The sequence below is a fragment of the Hydractinia symbiolongicarpus genome, chromosome 9 (genome assembly GCF_029227915.1).
Source record: "Hydractinia symbiolongicarpus strain clone_291-10 chromosome 9, HSymV2.1, whole genome shotgun sequence".
Classification (NCBI taxonomy): Eukaryota; Metazoa; Cnidaria; class Hydrozoa; order Anthoathecata; family Hydractiniidae; genus Hydractinia; species Hydractinia symbiolongicarpus.
Window position 1 is genome coordinate 27,386,091 of NC_079883.1, and position 19,416 is coordinate 27,405,506.

Genomic DNA, 19,416 nt, shown 5'->3' on the forward strand with positions numbered 1-19,416 from the left:
CATGAAAAAACTTCAGCGTTTTTTTTTTTAATTAGCTATGATTTCGTGTGAAAAACTTGCGTTTTGCTGTTTTGAAATTTGAAAAGGAAAAAAACTTCCGCGAAAAAAGGACAAAAACGCGGAACACGAGAAAGTTTCTACCCTTAAAGTAGTGGAAAGCAAGGCGGAATTTCCAAGATCGTAAGCACAAGCATTTGAAAACGCTATTTCTATCTAAGCAGTGTTAAATTGTGCAAATTTTTGCCGAATTCAGCAGTCCTTAATTTCTCATCTCGGCGGATTGTTCTCTAGCGCAGACATTGTAGAAAGTTCAGCTGGCGTATTTTGAACGTTGTTAACGTTACTCCCTACAGTGTGCAAATCTTACTGGCCAAGTGATGCTATTTTGCCATTTCCACAAAGAGATAGAATCACAATTATTGAGGCACGGGGAAAGATGTAAAGCATGATTAAGAAACAGTATTCTTTAATACGTTTTGGAAAGCAAAATTGGTGTATCAAAATTCTGTTTGATTTTAATAATAATACTTATGTGTATGCAGTGGTGTTCCATAGCGGATCCATGTGCAGATTGTACCTACAAAAGCGATGCTATGTTACCTTGCAATTTGAACGTTAAAGCAAAGTTACCGGTCGTTTAAGCTTCTTCGGTAAACATTTCTCCCTCACTGACGATATCCAGGTAAAAAAAAGATAAAAATAAGATGATAAAAAATGACTTACAGGCTCGTTTCCATTTCACTGCATTTCCACTGTAACGCAAAAACATCACAATTTTTTTGTAAGCGTTTTAAGAGATTTAAGAGACAGGGAAAAAAGCAGTTAAATTGAAACGAGTCTTGAACAGTTTTTGACATTTTCTCTTAAGTCGCTACACAAAAATACAGATCGAATTTAGTATTAGTAGTAGTTTTAGTAATTTCCTTATTCGCGTTATTTTAATGCGTTTTGTTAAGTTGTGCTGAATCGCAGATTAAATTGTTTTAGGCAGTTTATAGGCATTTGCGTTAATTTTAATTGTGTTAATTTCGTGATCGTTAATTTCCTGGAATAAGGTCCTGGAATAAGGTCAATAAATAAGGTCAATAAATTCCCATTTTTTTTGAAAAACCTGTACATCTCAGATTACAAACTGAGAGGAGGGAAGTCTACTTCATGCAGATCTATACACATTGATGAAGAAAAAAAACAACAGAATAATTTTCATTTCACAATTATGATAAGCGATGTCGTTAAATTTTAGTACAGTGGTGATTAGACGAAGCATAAAATATAAACACAAAAATGGAAGACATTCAAACTCTCTCCTCACAAAAATTTGCACCGTACTCAAATGAAGAAATCTCGAATCAATTGTATCAAAATGATATGGATGTTTTCTACAGTTTGTTTAAAAAGCCGTTATCTCATCACTAGTTAATTTGGAAAACACCAGTAAACTACAGTACATCTACAAGCAAAATTACAAGTTTGGTGCAACATTAAAAAAAATGTTTTTTTACAGGAAAAACAGTATTCTAATGAGATAAAAATGTTTTATTCTGCACATAAATAACAAAAACATTAGCACAGTGATATAAAACACACAAAAAAGTAAAACGCTGTTTTAGGAAAGTAGCTAAAGTAGTTAGACCTTCGTCTCATAAGTGAATTCCACAAATTATTCATAGCCTTAAATAACAACAAACACACTATCTCGAAACGTTTTATTAAGTGACTTTTTTTCTAAAACACACGTTAAAAGAACGAAAAACTAATTGACTAGCGTAATTTTTATACTTGTGCATTATGCTTGTAGAATAAACTGCATGGTGAACTCACAAGAGAATGACGTCCTGAGTAGAGTGTTATGTCCATACGCACCGTAAAGAACGAATTATAATAAATTGTACATGGTAAATAAGAACACATAAAAATAAACTGTGGTATCTAAGTGTATATAAGGAGTTTACATAGCTGAGTTGAGAATAAAAACTAAAAAAATATGCGGGATCATTAAATTTAACTATATCCTAAGTAAATCGAGAGGACATACAATTTTTCAGCATAATATATTCACATATTTTTCGCCTACTAAAAACGAACATTGCTTTTGATAGATAATACATATTACTACAATCACCATACACATTTTGCACCTGCGGAGGAGACAAACTTCTTTGTATAGCAATGGACACTTTTGAGTATTCTTACTTGGGTGAGAAAGACTTATTTATAAGACACTGGGAAAGTGATCAAAAAACCTGATATTTGGTGGTCACAGGTCTTTTACGTCACACGTGCATAAAATATGAGTGGTACACCCATAAAATCTCATCCCAAAAAACAACATCACTTCGAACAGATTTTTACATCATGTCCATCCACAGAAACCTCCGGTTGTTACTTCATAATTTCTAACGTAGTGCATTCAGGCTGCAAGCGAATATACTACGAAACCTTTTTATAATCTTCAAATTAGTGTTCTTCGAATATTTGTCTTTCTTTTCATCGGAAAAATTCATCTTCTTCAAAAAAAAAATCTTCATAGATGATATGAATGAAGCGTTCCAGTATCACCGGAAACTATCCACAAATATGGAATTGTGTATTTTTTTTAAATTTCTTTTACACTAAATTATACTCTTTCAGGTTCAACTGTAAAATAGTGTCTTTCACAGCTGCAAACACGAATCGAATGTTTTCTGTGTCTGTTGCGCAAGTAAAATGTGAATAAATTATTTTTTCAGTATCGGGATTCAGATCAACAAACATCTTCAAAATAAAATCCTGAGCAGATTTGGCATCTTGACTAGGACCTGAAAAATAAAGAAGTGGATAAGTGCTTATTCATTAGAAAAATAACTATAAATTAAAGTGCAAAATGAAAGGGTTCAAATCCGCAGATATTTTAAAAATGTATGATTCAAAATTTATGTAACAAACTTTTCTCTGAAAGGTAAACAGGGAATCCTAAGAATAAATCAAGTCAATTTTTGTTCTTTTTTTCGGGGATACATATTTGCAACATCACATTGAATTGAAAAAAAATTTAAGTAAGCATATTGAAGTAGTAGGCATATTTAAAACTATGAACATACCATCATAATCTGGGAAATATGTAACTAAGTCTGACTTTTGTATTTTTTCTTTCAATAAATCTGTTTTATTAAGAAATAAGATGATAGAAGATTGTTGAAACCATGGATAAGTTATTATGGTCTTGAATAAGGCTTTACTCTCTTCCATTCGATTCTAAATATTACAAATAATATACTATAAATATTGCATAGTTTCAAACAAAGTTTCTACACCACAGATGAAAATTCTTAGATGTGCCTTCTTGAAAACGTTATTAAACTTTTTACCTCATTTTCTGATTCAAACAAAACTTGGTCATATTCACTAAGTGCAACCAAAAACATAATTGACGTAACATTTTCAAAGCAGTGAATCCATTTTCTCCTTTCAGAACGTTGTCCACCCACATCTACCATCCTATTGAAAACAAAAGTATGAAGTATGAAGTGAAGCAAGACTTGTGATCAACAAAAACTTTAGACTGAATTTTTTGAAAACAAAAGTATGAAGTGAAGCAAGACTTGTGATCAACAAAAACAATTCTATATAACAACCTATATTCATTCTACTAAATCTTTAAAATCATTTTTCTTTGTGTCGAACAAAAAAAAAAATGTTATTTTTTACATTTTCTTGTTAAAGTATTCATAAAAAACAAAAAGAAATCACTTCAATCTCTTTTTTACGCTTTTACAGGACCTGTCGAGCCCAAAATAGATAGTTTCATAATGTAGGACTTTGATGATTGCATTTTAAACACTGTTTATCTAGCCCATGTATCTGCAAAGAGACTTTTTGTTGCAGAGTATTGCCCATTTGGATGCCGTTTTACGAATTTAGTGAGATACCCCAAAACTGCAGTTATTTCAAATATTTCGCACACTGTAAGATGTGAGCTATATATACAAAATTTGGGCTGGAAATTTCCTTTAGAGCCTTTTGGAGTCAGGAGGAAAAATCTCTAAATTTTACGTCTTAGATGCCCAGAAACAGCTCTCTCAGCAATAATTCCTTGTAACAAACATGCATCAAAAAATTTAAATCATGATTGTGTTTTTAACTCGCATAATATGCACATGCAATAAATGAACTTTAGACTGAATTTTTTACATAGGTTTAAAAAAGAAACGAATATAAAAGACAAAAAAATAGGGGAAAATTAGAAACTAATTGGCAACACCTATTATTGGTTATTTTCCGTCTAACAGACAAAGCTAGCTACACCATGCTTTATATTTATGCGTCTGAAATCACTTCAGCAAAAACACAGATTGTTCACCACAAAACATTTCAGACATTACTTACCTAAAAATAATTGTATCCAAGTCAAATGGATATTCAATAATTCCAGTGGTGGGTGCCCTTGCACGTAGTACATCTTGCTCATTTGGAACATAACTTGGTGCTGATATCCTCTCCAAGTCACTTAAATAACTAAACAAGAAACATTCGTGCTTATTTTCCTAAAAAGTTTACTAAGGCTTTGTTTACACCAACTGATATTAAACAGTGAGTTGTAGTGAACGATGGGTTTGAACAAAGGTATGCAGCAAAAAAAATTGGAAATGAAACTTTTGTTTTACATTTAAGTAACATCGTTAATTAATTCCCGTTAATTGGTTCCCTTTTTTCCATAGATACTGAAACATTTCTATTGCACTTGCAAACCTTTTCCAACATTCCTTATTTCAAAACTTCTGCCATACCAATAAAAGAAAAATACTATGCTTGTGCAGGGAACCCGTTAAAACTGTACAAAAACAAAAAAAAAAAAAAAATAGTGATGCAAACCCTTATATATAACAATGGCTTCTATTGTACTATTTCGTTGTCTTTCGTTCAATTTTAAACAGTCAACAATAGAAGTATTCACATAAGCCATTTTATTGGAACTATCGTTCTGTATCAGTCTGTGAAGCTTTATAATAAACAAATTAATAAATAAGGAAAGTAAAGATAACAAATAAAGCGAATCACAAGTCTACTAACTATCTTGCTGAATCAGATAATTGAAATTCCCTCCTACGATCATATGCTTCTTGTATACCATTATCTTTCCAGAGGACACCTATAGCTTTCGTACAATGCAGTTCTAACACTGAAACTTGTTCATGATCTACACTCAATACCAGTTTAGCATTCTCCTAAAAAAAGATTTTAGAAAGTACTGGTAATCCCAAAGACTTTGTGTATCAATCACACTTTCTACTATAAAGAAAGTTGTGAATCTATAGCATCTTCCAATTAATTTTCATATAATGCTATATCATTAATCATCGTAGATTGATTTTTCAACTATTATTTGTTGCACAATCAGAGTTTTATTAAATAAAATATTCTTGCTATTTTTTGAGCATTATAAAGTACATAATTGTGTATAAGGACCATAATAAAAACACATATTTTTAATAAATATATGTATTTGCAAAATTTTAGAAGTCTGAAAATGGAGGATACCCTTTCTTGCAAACTACATATAAATGACGACTCTTTGTTTAGCAGTTTTACCGAAGACTTCAAAAGATAAAGAGAAGAGATCAACAGGTAAAAGTTTATCAACATTTGATAAACTTATATCAATGTATTTCTTAACAATAGGCTAACATAATAATTGGTAAATAGTATTTATTACATGAGATATTTATTTCAACATCAAAACAACAAAAAGGAGATTAACTTAACAGATTAAATTAAGATTAGTCATTACATTGCAGTTGCAACTTAGTGGCTAAATAACTTGATGGTCAATAGATTCCTTTACAGGGGTAACTGGGGAATACCTTAGACTAAAACTGTTAACTTTCCCAAAGCAAAGTAAACTCATCTTTTTCAGAACCTAAGGGCAGCAGAAATCATTTAAAACCTTTTAATATTTTTGTAGATATGGACAGGCTGGCATTAACTTAGCAAGCCTACATGCAGAATTGAAACACTAATTTCTCGCAAAAGCAAATGTACGGTAATGGATAGATTACTATAGGCCTTGCTTATTAAGAAGACCTATTTAAGGAAACAACCTCACCTCATTTGCTGAAGGGTTTTCATAATCAATGTTTAGAGTTTTCATAGCCCTACATAGTGCTTGAATGGCTTGAAATATATTTTGAAAAACAAGCTTGGTATATCCTTTTCTATCATCTTCGGTATATCCTTGACCATGGATAATTCTCATCTGTTTGATAAAGGTACTTTTTCCAGATTCCCCAGTCCCTATAATTAGAAAGCACATCATAGAAAATTGAAAAAAACACACTTCAGCTTTAAATCCAAAATTCGAAATGACTAACTGGTACATTTGATTTCAAATTCTGATTTAGAAAAAGCATTCTTATAAAATGTTTTGATTGTCCTTAAAAAAATTGTGTTCCATAATCCAACCTACATGGTTTGTCAGGTAGACTTTTTTGATTGGTAATTATTTCTTTTAATAAATAGTCTCTGACAATGGGGAATGTATATTTATTTATTACAAAACACATGTTCAATTTTAAAGGAAAGATTATTATGAAGAAAACTGTAAGGTGAAGTGATGATATTCCATGTCATAATATCTTTCTTGTAAATTGAATATATGAAGCTATGAAGTCTCATTGTGCTATATTGGAAAATGATGAACATTAAACTTTGCAGAGTGTCTGAATTTATTGGATCAAATTCAGGGTCATTTACAGAGTAATATCATAATCACGGTTCTTTCTTACTTCTTACCCTTAAAAATCAACATAAAAGATTATAATGAAATTGCCACCATAACTAAAGTAATTTATAGTTATGAAACATATCAGTAAAACCTGTGTATATATATAATAAAAGTGTAAAAATATATAAGAAAATAAGAAAAGTTTTAAAAACATCTTGTCCATCTTGTCTAAGGCGCCAAGAGACACTAGAAAAAGAAAGATTTTGGAGGCATTTTTCATTTGTTCCCATAGGGCCCTCTTGATCGCCCTCTTGAATGATCAAAAAGAGACCAAATCACTTTTGTTATTTAGGAATGGAGTTACATAGCTTTTTATCTACACAATCGCCTGTTTTTATTCTCTATTCCCGTGGGCAATTAGTTTTTATTTCTTTTATTTTATTTTTACACATAGTGATTTTGTACATTATCTTTCTTTTGTTTCGCTTGTCCATGATTTTTACTTGTATTCCCTTGGGTAGAACATTTTAATTAAATCAATTAATTATTTTATTGTAGATATTTTGTATAAAGGTTTTTAGCTTAAGATATTTTTATCACTTGAAAATGTAACTCAGTTACGAAAAGCTTCGTGCTACTTTATAAATTAAAAATAAAATTTTAACATGTGTTTTTAAAACTTTTCTTATTCATTTGTTGGCTGATTTATCATATATAAGAAAAGGTGTTCAACATGAAAGTACAAATAGTTTGGTCCGATAGTTTAACAAATTAGTCATTACAAATTTTTTAGTGTTTTCAGGCTTTCTTTTACATATTTGATTTAAATTTCAGGGTTCCTTAAGGCTACTTATTCAAATTCAGGTTTACCATGGTCTGCTAAACACCTGCTTTGTGCAAAATCAAAATTTGAGATCCATTTTTTGTTGGGACTTCTTAGAATTAAATTTCCAGTTGGATATTAAAAATCGTTAAAATACAGCTTTATTTTGGACAAGTAAAATTGCATAATTTTTTTCCGAAAAATTTTTCAGTATTTTCTTTACATAAGTTTTGCATTGAGAAATATCTTTAACCTTATTTGGTATATGCATACTTTTTTGGTTTTTGTGGATATTAGGGAATGCTCCCTAATACATACAAAGACCTGGCTTGAACAGAATAGCAGGCGATCGCACACACACGCCTCTACAAATGCCATAATTGCTCTTGGCATGTGCAACATCACACACTTCGGCCATCTGAATTAACAAAAATGACAACAGCAAAATTGGGAGTAACACACATGATAAAAAGAAGCCGAAAACAACGAAAAAAAGTAATTCCTATGGCGTGCACAACTGATTACTCACCATACAAGTTTTGGTGTGCGAATGGGGCACAAACCAAAACATATACTCCTGTTCAAGCCTGAAGACCAAAAAGTCACAAGAAGTGGAGTCCCACAAAGTGCATTCAAAATATTTGGAAAAGATGATGGTTTGGCAAGAAAATAAATTATCCCAATAACAAATGTGTTTCACCATTTTTAAGTAAATTGCAGGCAGGAATAAAATCTAACTGATGTACAATCTTCCAGGCACTGTTGTAACAGCTTTATAACACCATCCATTTTTTCTTTGTTTTTAACATTGTTTTAAGGTGGCAGTATCCCTTTTTTAGCTGTCCAAATAGCTTAATTATTTACTCAGTGTTTTATTTATACCATTTTTTTTTCTATTTCCTGAAAATATAGGCCTTAATACATTAGAAAATGATTTTAACTTAACACTAAAATTGCTGAGTCAGCAGAAACTCCTTTTTAAAAATGTATTATAAACAAGAAAAAAATCGGCTTCTAGGAGCTCCAACTTTTTACGATCTCGTTCTCATCAGCTTCTGTTTTTAAATGAACCTTGGGTTAACCCTTTTAAAACAGTGTGCAGATTTTTTTTTGTTCATTCTTATTTTTTAAACAATAGCCTTTTGTTTTTTCAAAAGATTCTTTGTAAGCATCTCCTGCTGTATCGAACGCTGTTAAAAAAAAAATATTCCGAATAAAATGATTTCCGCACAACGTATCAATGGCTGCATGATTCACCAAGCATGTCTGAAAATTGAATGAACATTCAACATATTCAACAGTCGTGCAACATTTAGAATTTTGAGGATATTGTATTGCATCTTTTAAAGTAATATAGAAAATAAATACTAGAGAATTCAGCAACCACTTTTACGATCTTTATTAGTTCTTGCATTAAAAGGAAGACTTTCTATATATTTACGATAGATTCAAGGCAATTGAAGGGTTCTTCCATAAATTGCGAAGAAAAATTTGCCTTCGCAAAATTTTGCCGATTCGAACTCTTTTTTTCAAATCACTTTAAAAATTTGCAGTGTACTGAAGTGAATTAGAAAGGCTGAGCTATAAATATTGTAGTGTGCTTGTTAAATTAGTACAACTTACTGTATCAGAAATCAGCAAAAAAAAAAGTCTCAGTTTCCACTGTCTGTGAAAATAGGGGTCACAAGAATACAGAACTAAAAAATATAGAGAACGGAAGCATATTTTTTTACTTCTTGGTTATTTAGAGTTTTTAAAGAGTTTTTAAGTGCATTTTGAGAAGTAGTCATCAAGCCATGTTTTTGCATTTGCTTTGCTTTCTGTAACATGAAACATATCCTAAGTGTGATTAAGAACAAAGATTAGAATTAAAAAATAAAAACTTTCTACCCTTGAATAATATATAAGGAACACCAAGCTATTCATTCTATCCATAACTAAACTTTTACTATCAGTTTAAGTTTTTCATTCTAGGTAGACAAATAGACTGAGCTGCAATGTTGCTATTAACAGGTCCATTTTAAAAAACACAAATATATATAATGTACTTACTCAAATTTAGTTTTGGGACATTTTGGCTATGGGTGTTAATTTCAACGTAAAAACTAAATATATATTAAAAAAGCATTAATAGAATTTGAACATCTCCCTTAAAGAAACTTTAGTTAAAAACACACAATTGCAGAGTAAAGTGTATTTTGTTACTCAAGTAAAAGTAGATAAAGAACAACATAAAAATATTCATTTGCAGGCAGACATTTACTTTATGTATTGTTAAAAATAACAGCCATAGTATATTCACCAGACTGTAATAATGTACGTAGCGTACGAAAAGCTTAATTGATAAATATTTTAAGTTATTTAAAGTTGTTTTTTTAATTAAGTTATTTTAACTTCACTTACAAAATCTTAACCAAAACAAAGCAGGTGTCCAGCAAAACCTTGGGAACATTGGTGGGTAAAAAACTGAATGTGTAAGTTTAAAAATTTGAAATTGCATGTCAAGCTGTTGCATGCAGATTCTTATGTCCAACTGACCTATTAAAGTGCTTCATTTTTCTGTGCACAGCAACAAATTTCAAATGTGATGTTATTTGGTTACCTGATTGTTACTTCAATATTCAAATTAGCAATTGCTGTGTTTGATATGAATTAGAAGGCTCTATTATGATTTTTAAGAAAAAAAATCAAGATGGACTTAGATTTGTGTTAAACAAAAAAATTGAAATGAAATTCTTTTGATATTCTTTTTTGATCCTTTTAATCCTTAGCATTATTTCATGGCAGCATGCTGAACAGGGCTGAAGCTAGAGAGAACATTTAACAATTACAGTTTGCCTAATCTAATTATAATCTTACTCATTATCAAACCACCTTAGATATTTTACGAGACATAAAAAAGACATAAATAAAAGGATCTCTACCAAGATTTTTTCAGAAACCAAGCATTTACAGCAACTGCATTTATTTACATTGTACCTCTGCCAAAACTGCAATAAAAACATCCAACTGCTTGCTCATTTTTTGTTAAATAAAAAATGGAATCAAGCAGGCAAATTATTTAAAGAACCAGTCACAGTGTTTACTATGTGTTAAATTTAACTACATTTTAGTTTCTAAGCGATTTCGGCCATGCTGAAAATATCACGCAGCAAATTAAACATTTTTTCCAGACGTCCCTGCAACTGTGAAACAAAAAAAACTGTGCATTGTTGTTTGTTTTTTAAATCATTTATTTGTCATTTCCTGACTGATTTTACCATTTTTTGTTTTCTAGTATTTCGCTGATTCTTAACCCAACTAAGCAACTAAATTATTTTTCTGTAGTATAGCTAAATAAAAATGGAGCAAACAAACTGATAAGCAAACAAAAAATCAAAAGATCAAAGTATGTTGCAACTACACACTTTAAGCAGGTACCATAATTGTTTAAATATATATCAACACCATAATGTGTATAGGTTGGCCTGTTCCAAGTAAAGATAGTGCCTCTGTTCATCGTGACTATTGTGGAGCACTTGGCTCCATCAACCAAAAGGTAAAACGCAGATGGAAACTAAAGATATTGAGATATTGAAATTTGGATGTCCTATTAAGTTGTGGAATACAGTAAAGTGAGGGTCACAAAAGGTCCATGAAAGACAGTAAAATGATATTTATGATGAAAAGAAAAAAAGAAACTCTACTAACTGACCAACCTTGAAACAAAACTACGAGTCGGAAAAGGCAAACCAATAATTAATTAAGAATGGCCTAGTGCATACATTCTCAAATCATAACAAACAAGCAAATATATATAAATCAAAATGCCTTTAAATGATATAATTTCTAAATTTCAGCTAAAATATCTTTGCAACTGTGCAATGGAAGAGAGACGAATCAACATATTGGTAGCCTAATTAGGTGAGATAATCGCCTAAATAGACTGTCCTAGCTAATTTGTGGTTATCCCTGCTGTAGCTATGTGATGTTATATTTGATTAACCCAAAAATTAATGTTAAAAGTGCTAGAAGACATACATAGAGTTTGTAATTGCTTACGTTGGCATCAAACGTGCAAAAAATAAAACAATGTGCAGCATACATAATGGGGCTGAATACCACAATGATAGTACCAGTAAGGCTTTGCTGCATTTGCTGGTAATTCTGTTTCAATACAGAGCTTTGAGATCATTTAGGAAATGTAAGAATAAAAAACTAACCAAGCAAAAGTAGCTTTAGTTCACGTCTTGCATCACGTTTATCTTTTCTAAGCTGACGTTCTATTTCGTCATTTATTCGTTTTTGCTCCTTAGCATCTTCAGAGAGGCAACAGCCATCCATAGGCATGTTTATTAATTGATTAGTTATATGCCTATTACTATACTATGACTATGGTCTATCTCGAGTTAATGAAGCCTTGCCGCTATGACAAAGGTCTTTCTCTGTCCGTTTTAAGTATTCTTGAACAGCCGAAGCCTTCATAAGAGTTCGACGAAGTAAATAAACGTATAACTCGTTTACTATCCTTATAACATGCAAAAGTGCTTGGGCGTATCCATGAAAGTCATTTAAAAAGTGATCTCCCATCCATTTCTGGACTTCTGCAACTTCGCTCAAGCTTCTCACAGACAACAGGAGTTCCCAGCAAAATAAAAAAGTTCAGCTTTGTTGAGCAAACCGAAGCACGATTTTATTATCACGTGATTACAGTTGGCCAATCCCCTTTGTAAATCGTCGAAAATTTTTTGTTTACATCAGCTGATTAAAAACTTACACCTGCAATGAAAACTGATTTAAAGTTCGAAATGTTCATGCTCAGTCTTCTTGTTTATAACGCAATTTCATCTTGGATACTCCAGGTGCCCGTGTAAAAATAAGATCTACCGATCTAAATAGTTCTATTATTCTGGTTCAGGTTTTTTAACGAATGTGTAAACTTTTTTTCAATTGTTTTAAACGTTGCATACAGCTTTTTGCTTTAGTATTTTTATTCAAAAAACCATAATTTTAAATTACCAAGTACGAACGATGCGATAAGACTGCTAAATACAAATTCTTTCTATGTTTGAGGAGTGGCGCTTTAAAATATGTACGGCGGCCGAAAGGAAATATACAGGCGCAAAAATAACACCACGATCACGTGCAATAACTCTCCCAACTACACAAACTTTCAGGTAATGGACGTCTAAATTTTAGGATACAAATTTTGCTCCCCCCTACTCATAGGTCATACAAAATCACACAAATTCTAACTTTATGAACCTTAGGGACCTTTCAGGGTTCGTTATTTTCTACGATAAGGATCTAAAAATTTTAGAATCGTTTTAGAAAATCCAAGCAGGCTATTAGCGTTATATCGTTACTTCCTCAGTGTTCGCTATTTTTTATAAAAGCTCGTTATAGTGACAAAACGCTCTAAATTTATCCACCCACTCCTGATGATTAAGTGTTTCAAAAATGTTTGGAATGCGAATAATATTCTTGTTGCTATAATAAATTGTCTTAATTGGCCATTCCTAATTAAATTTACATTTTGATATGTTACATACACGCTTTTATATAAAAATATTTTATAAAAGCGGGAAGCTCAGATTTTGTCAAACAAAAAAAACAAAATAGGAACATTCTCAGGCACAACAAATCATTGTTTTGAAAACTAAAAACAACGCAGTCTGTATGTTGTCTTGAAATATGAACAATCCAGAATGCAAATTCACTTTTAATTGTTTTTCATATAATTTAGAGGTTCTAGATAAGAACAAAGTAAGGCTGAATTCTGAAATTGTTTTCTTAAAATTAACTACAGCAAATGAATAAGTAAGACTAAAAAATAAAAATAGTAAGCTTTACAGGTTCTCATAAGCAAGTGACATTAAATTGAGAGGCTGTTTATCAACCTCGTCCCCAAGAGTCTTTTTCTCCTTCTGACTATCTCGGATGAGCAAAAGTAGATATTGTTAGAAAAAAACTGTCCCGGAACGAGGTAACAACAAAGGAGTTTCAAAATTCATAATTATAAACTTTTTTCAGTGGGCATTCTTTGTAGCGGACACCTCTTTATAACCAGACACTTTTCTCAGGAAGGAATGGAATGACGGTCAAACTTATAAATAACCGTCGAAATCCTTGTTAATAGTTCATGCGTTTTTACAATCTTGATTAATATTTTTCTTGGATTATAAGACGAAACAAAATCTTTAATTTTTTTTGGGGGGAGTCTTGCTTGAGTTTACTTTTCTGAATGAAGGATTTACAATATATTGTTTTCCCACTCTTTCCTCTACCAAATCCAGCCCATTGACACACGCAACTAATTTGACTACGCCCCAACACCACAGAGCAGGTTTTTGCAGCAATATAGGCCAATTTAAATCGAACCTCTTTGTAGCGGGTGCCTTTCTATATCGGGCACTTTTTCGAACTATAGAGAGGTTGTACTGTAACTATATACCAAAAATTTTAAGAATTAAGCAAATAATCTAGCAGGAAATTTCAAGTTTAAATTTGACGGAAGAAATCTAAGGCTTATTTACTTCTTAATGGCGCAGGACAAAAGTATAAACAACCTCGTCCCCAAGGCTTTTTATCTCTCATCAGCGCTGCGCATTTTGATAGGTCTGAAGAAAAAAAGAAAGAAGAGACCACAGGTCCTGGAATCGAGGTTGTGCTACAAAGACTGACAACACAAGCTCGAATAACGCTTACAGATTAAGGGGTTCACTGATAGGAATTAGTTTTTCATTCGCTACCTGAACGAAATGTTGACAAACATAAGTTGATAAGTATGTTTTCATGAAGTCCATTAATGTAGAACAGACCTTAATCTTGCATTTAGACAACTTTCAGTGTATCCTCCTCTTACACAGCTTTTGTGTTACAGTCTTATCAAGCTTCATGCAAATGATGTAATAGTTTGTTGGCTCCATATGTCTTACGCTACAGACTCATAATTGAGAGGGAATTATTGACAAAATAAACGGAAAGTTAGCATGTTTCTGTTAATTTCACACTCTATTGCAAAATATACTGATAAAATATTGCTAGTTAGACGTTTAAGTCATTTAAGACGTTTAAGTCATATAATGAGAATAAGAATAATTATAGTTAAACCATATGCACATAGATGTAAAAAAAAAAAAAAACGTAAATTAACTCACCAAGTAGAAGGAGTTTAAGCTCTCTTCGTGCATCTCGCTTATCCTTCTTCAATTGTTTCTCAATCTCATCATTTATCTTCTTTCTCTCCTTTGCTTCTCGATCCACACAGCAACTCATGTTCTCTAATTTACTTGTACATAATAATTCCTACTAAACATTAGATCTGGTTTCAAATAAACATGTAAACATATCTAACACTATCATTGTTGTTTAAAAAAAATTTCCATGTTCAAATTATGAGACCAAAATGAGCGACTGACAAGAAAACTGCTCCAGTCGATCATTCTCGTCCCCAGAGCTCTTTGAGATTAAAACCAGTTTATCTCAGAGAGCTCTGGGGTCGAGAATGCCAGTCGATATATTCGATATTTTAAATTTTGCTATATATTAGGTGATGTATTTTTCGATACCAGTGAAGTGAATTTTGCTTAAGCTACAAATCGTTTCCCTTATTCTTTGCAATAACGTGTAAAAATAAACAGCAAATGGTAAACTTGTTAGGTCCAGACGAAAATTAACTTAAAAATAGAACCCTATTTTTGTTATCAAATTAATTTTTTTTATGCCACGGATTAATAAAAGAACCGCCCATCGAAACTTCGAAACATTTAGGACCCTCTTGTCAACCTCGTTTCCAGGGGCGAGGTTGCCTTCTTGTGAGTTACTCCAGGTTTCTTCGTGATTTCCAGGTTTCTTCTGTTTTCAAAATTCAAGGTAATTTACGGCTGTAGTAAAATAACGTCTGTACCCAAAAGTTGCCGTTGTTAGTCCTGAGGGGCCAAAAAAAATTTTCAAATAAAGATACAAATTAGTATTATATAATCTTGTATTTGCATAATTATTGAGGAGAGGGTGGTAATGACGGTGGGTGGGGATATCCCCTGTGGTTCAAACATTTTGAACGAACTGTTATGAACTGAACATTTTTAGGGCTGTCACAATTCTCTCTATCTTAGAATTTTGATTGCTAAAAAATTAATAAATAATTTTTGACTCTTTTACTGGTGAGAACATTCTGAATGCGAGAAATTGAAAACATACCAGGAGTTTAGTGTTCTTATAAAAAAAAAATATTTCCTTGTAGCAGCATTATATAAACCTTTGCATGTTCAGCGCACACAGATTTTTGATATAAGAAGCTAGTGTTAGGCTAAGCAAAAAATTAAGAACATATAAAGAACATATTTAGCCTGAATCCCTTCATTGTTAAAAAATAATGCGAATCAAGAATTATCAGACAACAAAACTTTTTACATTTTTTCTCCAGTTTTTACTAATTCTCGCTTTTATAAAAAGAAAATTTTAATCAACAATTCCTTTCAAATCCTGTAAAATATTTATCACGTAAATCTGACAAAATTTTCGGAAATACGCAAATACACCTTGGACATCGAGAATCTCAGGGGATGAGTTGCTAGGTAGTCATACTAAAAACTATTTTCTATTTTTTTCTCCAAAACAGAGGTTTACTTTACTCCAAGGATTCTTTTTATTCATTATAAACTTTTTGTGAATTCGGCTGAAAATAAAGTTGAGGTTACACACATGAGAATCATACTTTTTTATTTAAGCCTCATTATAATCTTAAGAAATCGACAATTCGAGCCTTTAATAATTCTTAAATTTGATTTTAAAATAATTGTAAATCGATTAAAATTAAATTGTTAAAAAAATGTGATGACGTTAAAAACATGGCTGAACAAATGAGAAAAAGGCTAATATCTAATAAAAAATAGGCACACAATAATCTTGCTTAAAAACAAATAGCTGAACTAACTTCAGATAAATGTTTTTTAAAAGAATCGTGAGATGATGACGTCATAAAAGACCATAAATATTATTTGTCGTGACTTGATGTAACATTTCACAAAATAAAGAGAAGTGGGATGAAATATATTAAATAAATAAAACAGAGAACCAAATAAACTTTCAAGACGATGATATCAGTGCAGACCAGTTGAAAATTTAATCCTTTACCCACAAAATATCGATACCTTTCTTATAAATGAAAAAATAAATTGCTATTTTATTTGCGCAAAGATTTTGTAAGTAGATGCATTTGGCAATAAAAAATCACAGTGCAAAGTAAAACTTTTCAACATCCAAAAAAGGGCGTAACATGCTTGTAAAATAAATCTTTCTTAAATACAAAATCCTTCGAAATTCTCTCTAGATCTAACTTCTTAAACAAAAGCCATCTTCCATAAAGTTATCTCCCAAAATTCCCAAAGCGATAAACCAAACCTAGTCATCTTTAATATAAACATAAAATACCATAACATTATGTAAATCTTGAGGGCGAAGATTTTTTTTTTTTGTATCGACGAAAACCAAAACGAAGAAGGACAAAAGAAGCAAGAGCAGCTGGTAAACGCGCCTTAACAATTAAGTTTTTAAATCTTCGATGAAATAAAAAGCAATGTTTTTTTTATTATTAAGAAGAACACAATTAAAAACCCTTTGTTTTCTTTTATTCCACTTTTCATATAGTTTTGTGAAACAAAAAAATTCATAATATTAGACGAAGTGAAAAACGGTTTTTACTTTTTATACTTTGTTTAAAATACGGAACATACCTTGCGCTCCCCCGCATAGATTTTTTATAGAATGCGCGTACCTGCAGAACAAAACGTACCAACACAACTCTACGATGAAAGCGTTTTTTTGTAAAATTACAATTTGTAAAGATTTGCTAAAAAACATTGAAAAACAACACTCGCGTACAAGAGATGATTTAACAAGATGAAGACAACACGAAAATTACATTTTCACTTTCTTTTAGCCAATTTATCCGTAACCAAACTTGTTCCCAGGGAATTTTGATGAACTTGACGCCCAATGCGATAGGGTCCACAGGCAAAAGACCCTGGGTTGGAGAATAATCAGTAATATTGGAAGTGTCTCACAAGAGTTTCTCCATTTTTAGGGTAGTTTCCACTTGCACAAGGTATTGTACAGATGTAAGCACGATGTACAATATGTTGTGACTTTAAAGGTCACAAGTTTTTTTTTAAACTTAAATCAATTTGATTTGAAGAAACTAGTAGCTGGTTCATATTGAATCAATTCCAAAAGAATATTAAAGGTGTGGTTTGTTTTCTGCGTATTTAACTATATAAATCCTTCTTGTATATAATTATACAATTTATTTTATTAACTAAGTGCATTATAGTCACTACAAAAAATTATACAATATTGCGTACATAGAAACAATATATTGTAGCAGTGGAAACTACCTTTAACATAAGAAAAAAAGTCCAGATCGCCGGCGATATGAGAAACTTCATAATTTTGATTTTATCTAATAAATTACATAAATATGACCATATTTGATAGTGGCTATTCTCAAATTCCTGTCATCAATGAAAAGTCATGTTTTTAAGCAATTTTTAGTTGTCGAACATATGAAGTAAATCACAATTTCAGGGTATCATTATGGCGAGATACAAGCCTAGTATAATTTTTTCTGTGAAGTGTCAAAGTATCTTAACTATGGTGATGTAGCTAATCGAGTGAGAATTTTTTTTACAATTTCAGAGTTTTCTAAGTTATTTTTTGCCATTTCCAAGGTTATTAAAAAGTGCATATACAGGGAAAAAATGCTTAAGAATAGCCCAAAATGTTTAAGGAAAAAAAAATCAGCAAACTCTTTTTGATAAGAGAAACGGCGCCGTCATCTGTCATTTTTAAAAAAGGCAAAAAAAAACTGGGGACGAGGGTCAGTATTCAGGGGTTTTTTGTTTAAAATTCGACTAAACTCCAAAAGACGATGATGATCTATTTGGGGCTTATTCCATGTACAATAACGATTCTAGAATCTTAAAGTAACATGGAGATATATGATCCTAGTGAGTGCCAGGCCTAAGTTGTTGTTAAATTGTTTCACGATTTCTTTTATTTATTTACTTATTTCCTTATTTAAAGTCAAATTTTACAGTAGTTTATAAAAAAAACTAATTTAAATCTTATCACTTAGTTACGTATTTTGCATGAGCAATCAGTACCCTTCTAAACTAGACAGTATTAAACCATTCAAGAGGATAGCCTACTAAGAGATTGTCAACACATTGTTAAGCGGTGGTAAAATATGGCTGAGCGAGGTAAAATTTGGCTGCGCAAGATTAAATTCGTACAAAAATAGCCAGATTTGATTATAAGTTAGTATGACTGTATAAACATTTGTGCATTATAAGCATAGACTCAAATTCTTGAGGCCAAAACCAAATTTTCTGATGCTAATAAAAAAAAACATAATGGAACCTATTCATACTAACTAATTTGCCGGCTCAAGCCGTATATTTTTATACACTGTAAAAATTATATTTTTACCGCAAAATATGTAAATGTAAATTAGAAAACAACACGAATTGAAAAAAAGCCACTTGTAATGACGTCTAAAACAGGGTTTTGGAACCAGGATAATTATAAAGTAAAATATAAAAAAACATTTCTCCATAATTTTTAATTCTATTAATTCAATTAATAATCTTCACAAAGACACAGAAACATCATTTGTGGTGATATATGGCTTATAAATGAGTTGAGAAGAATAAAAAAGTAAAAAAATAACAATCCCTCACTCTAGTTTCTGGGAAAAATCTTCCTCGGGACAAAATAACGGGATAATTTACTAAGAAAAATCCTCCCCTACTCTCCTTCTGAACGAACTCGCCAAAAACGAACTTTTTTCAAGAATATCTTATTATACGAGCGATATATTCCGGTTGGTTCAACTCTTTTACTGTTTCTGGCA

The 19,416-nt window shown here is 31.4% G+C and overlaps 1 protein-coding gene across 2 annotated transcripts; it reads right to left on the bottom strand.

Annotated features, from left to right (window-relative positions):
• Positions 1-1,197: 1,197 nt before the first annotated feature.
• LOC130657599 (guanine nucleotide-binding protein G(q) subunit alpha-like) lies at positions 1,198-14,821 on the bottom strand. Of its 2 annotated transcripts, none has more exons than XM_057460588.1 (7): positions 14,663-14,821; positions 6,083-6,270; positions 5,050-5,204; positions 4,366-4,494; positions 3,348-3,477; positions 3,081-3,234; positions 1,198-2,798 (listed from the first exon to the last, which is right to left on the bottom strand). In XM_057460588.1, exons 1-7 carry the CDS (start codon positions 14,778-14,780, stop codon positions 2,608-2,610), a joined length of 1,065 nt encoding a protein of 354 aa, XP_057316571.1. In that variant the 5' UTR covers positions 14,781-14,821; the 3' UTR covers positions 1,198-2,607. The 2 variants fall into 2 exon arrangements, with proteins under 2 accessions (XP_057316571.1, XP_057316570.1); XM_057460587.1 differs by lacking the exon at positions 14,663-14,821 and adding an exon at positions 11,726-12,163.
• Between the last annotated feature and the right edge of the window lie 4,595 nt (positions 14,822-19,416).

Excerpts from the sequence above, each read along its gene's own strand:
- LOC130657599 (XM_057460587.1), bottom strand. The coding sequence starts at position 11,852 with ATGCCTATGGATGGCTGTTGCCTCTCTGAAGATGCTAAGGAGCAAAAA. Across the intron at positions 5,205-6,082 it reads AAAACCCTTCAGCAAATGAG|GAGAATGCTAAACTGGTATT; the intron begins GTGAGGTTGTTT and ends ATCTTTTTTTAG. Across the intron at positions 4,495-5,049 it reads TTATCTGATTCAGCAAGATA|TTATTTAAGTGACTTGGAGA; the intron begins GTTAGTAGACTT and ends TTTCTTGTTTAG.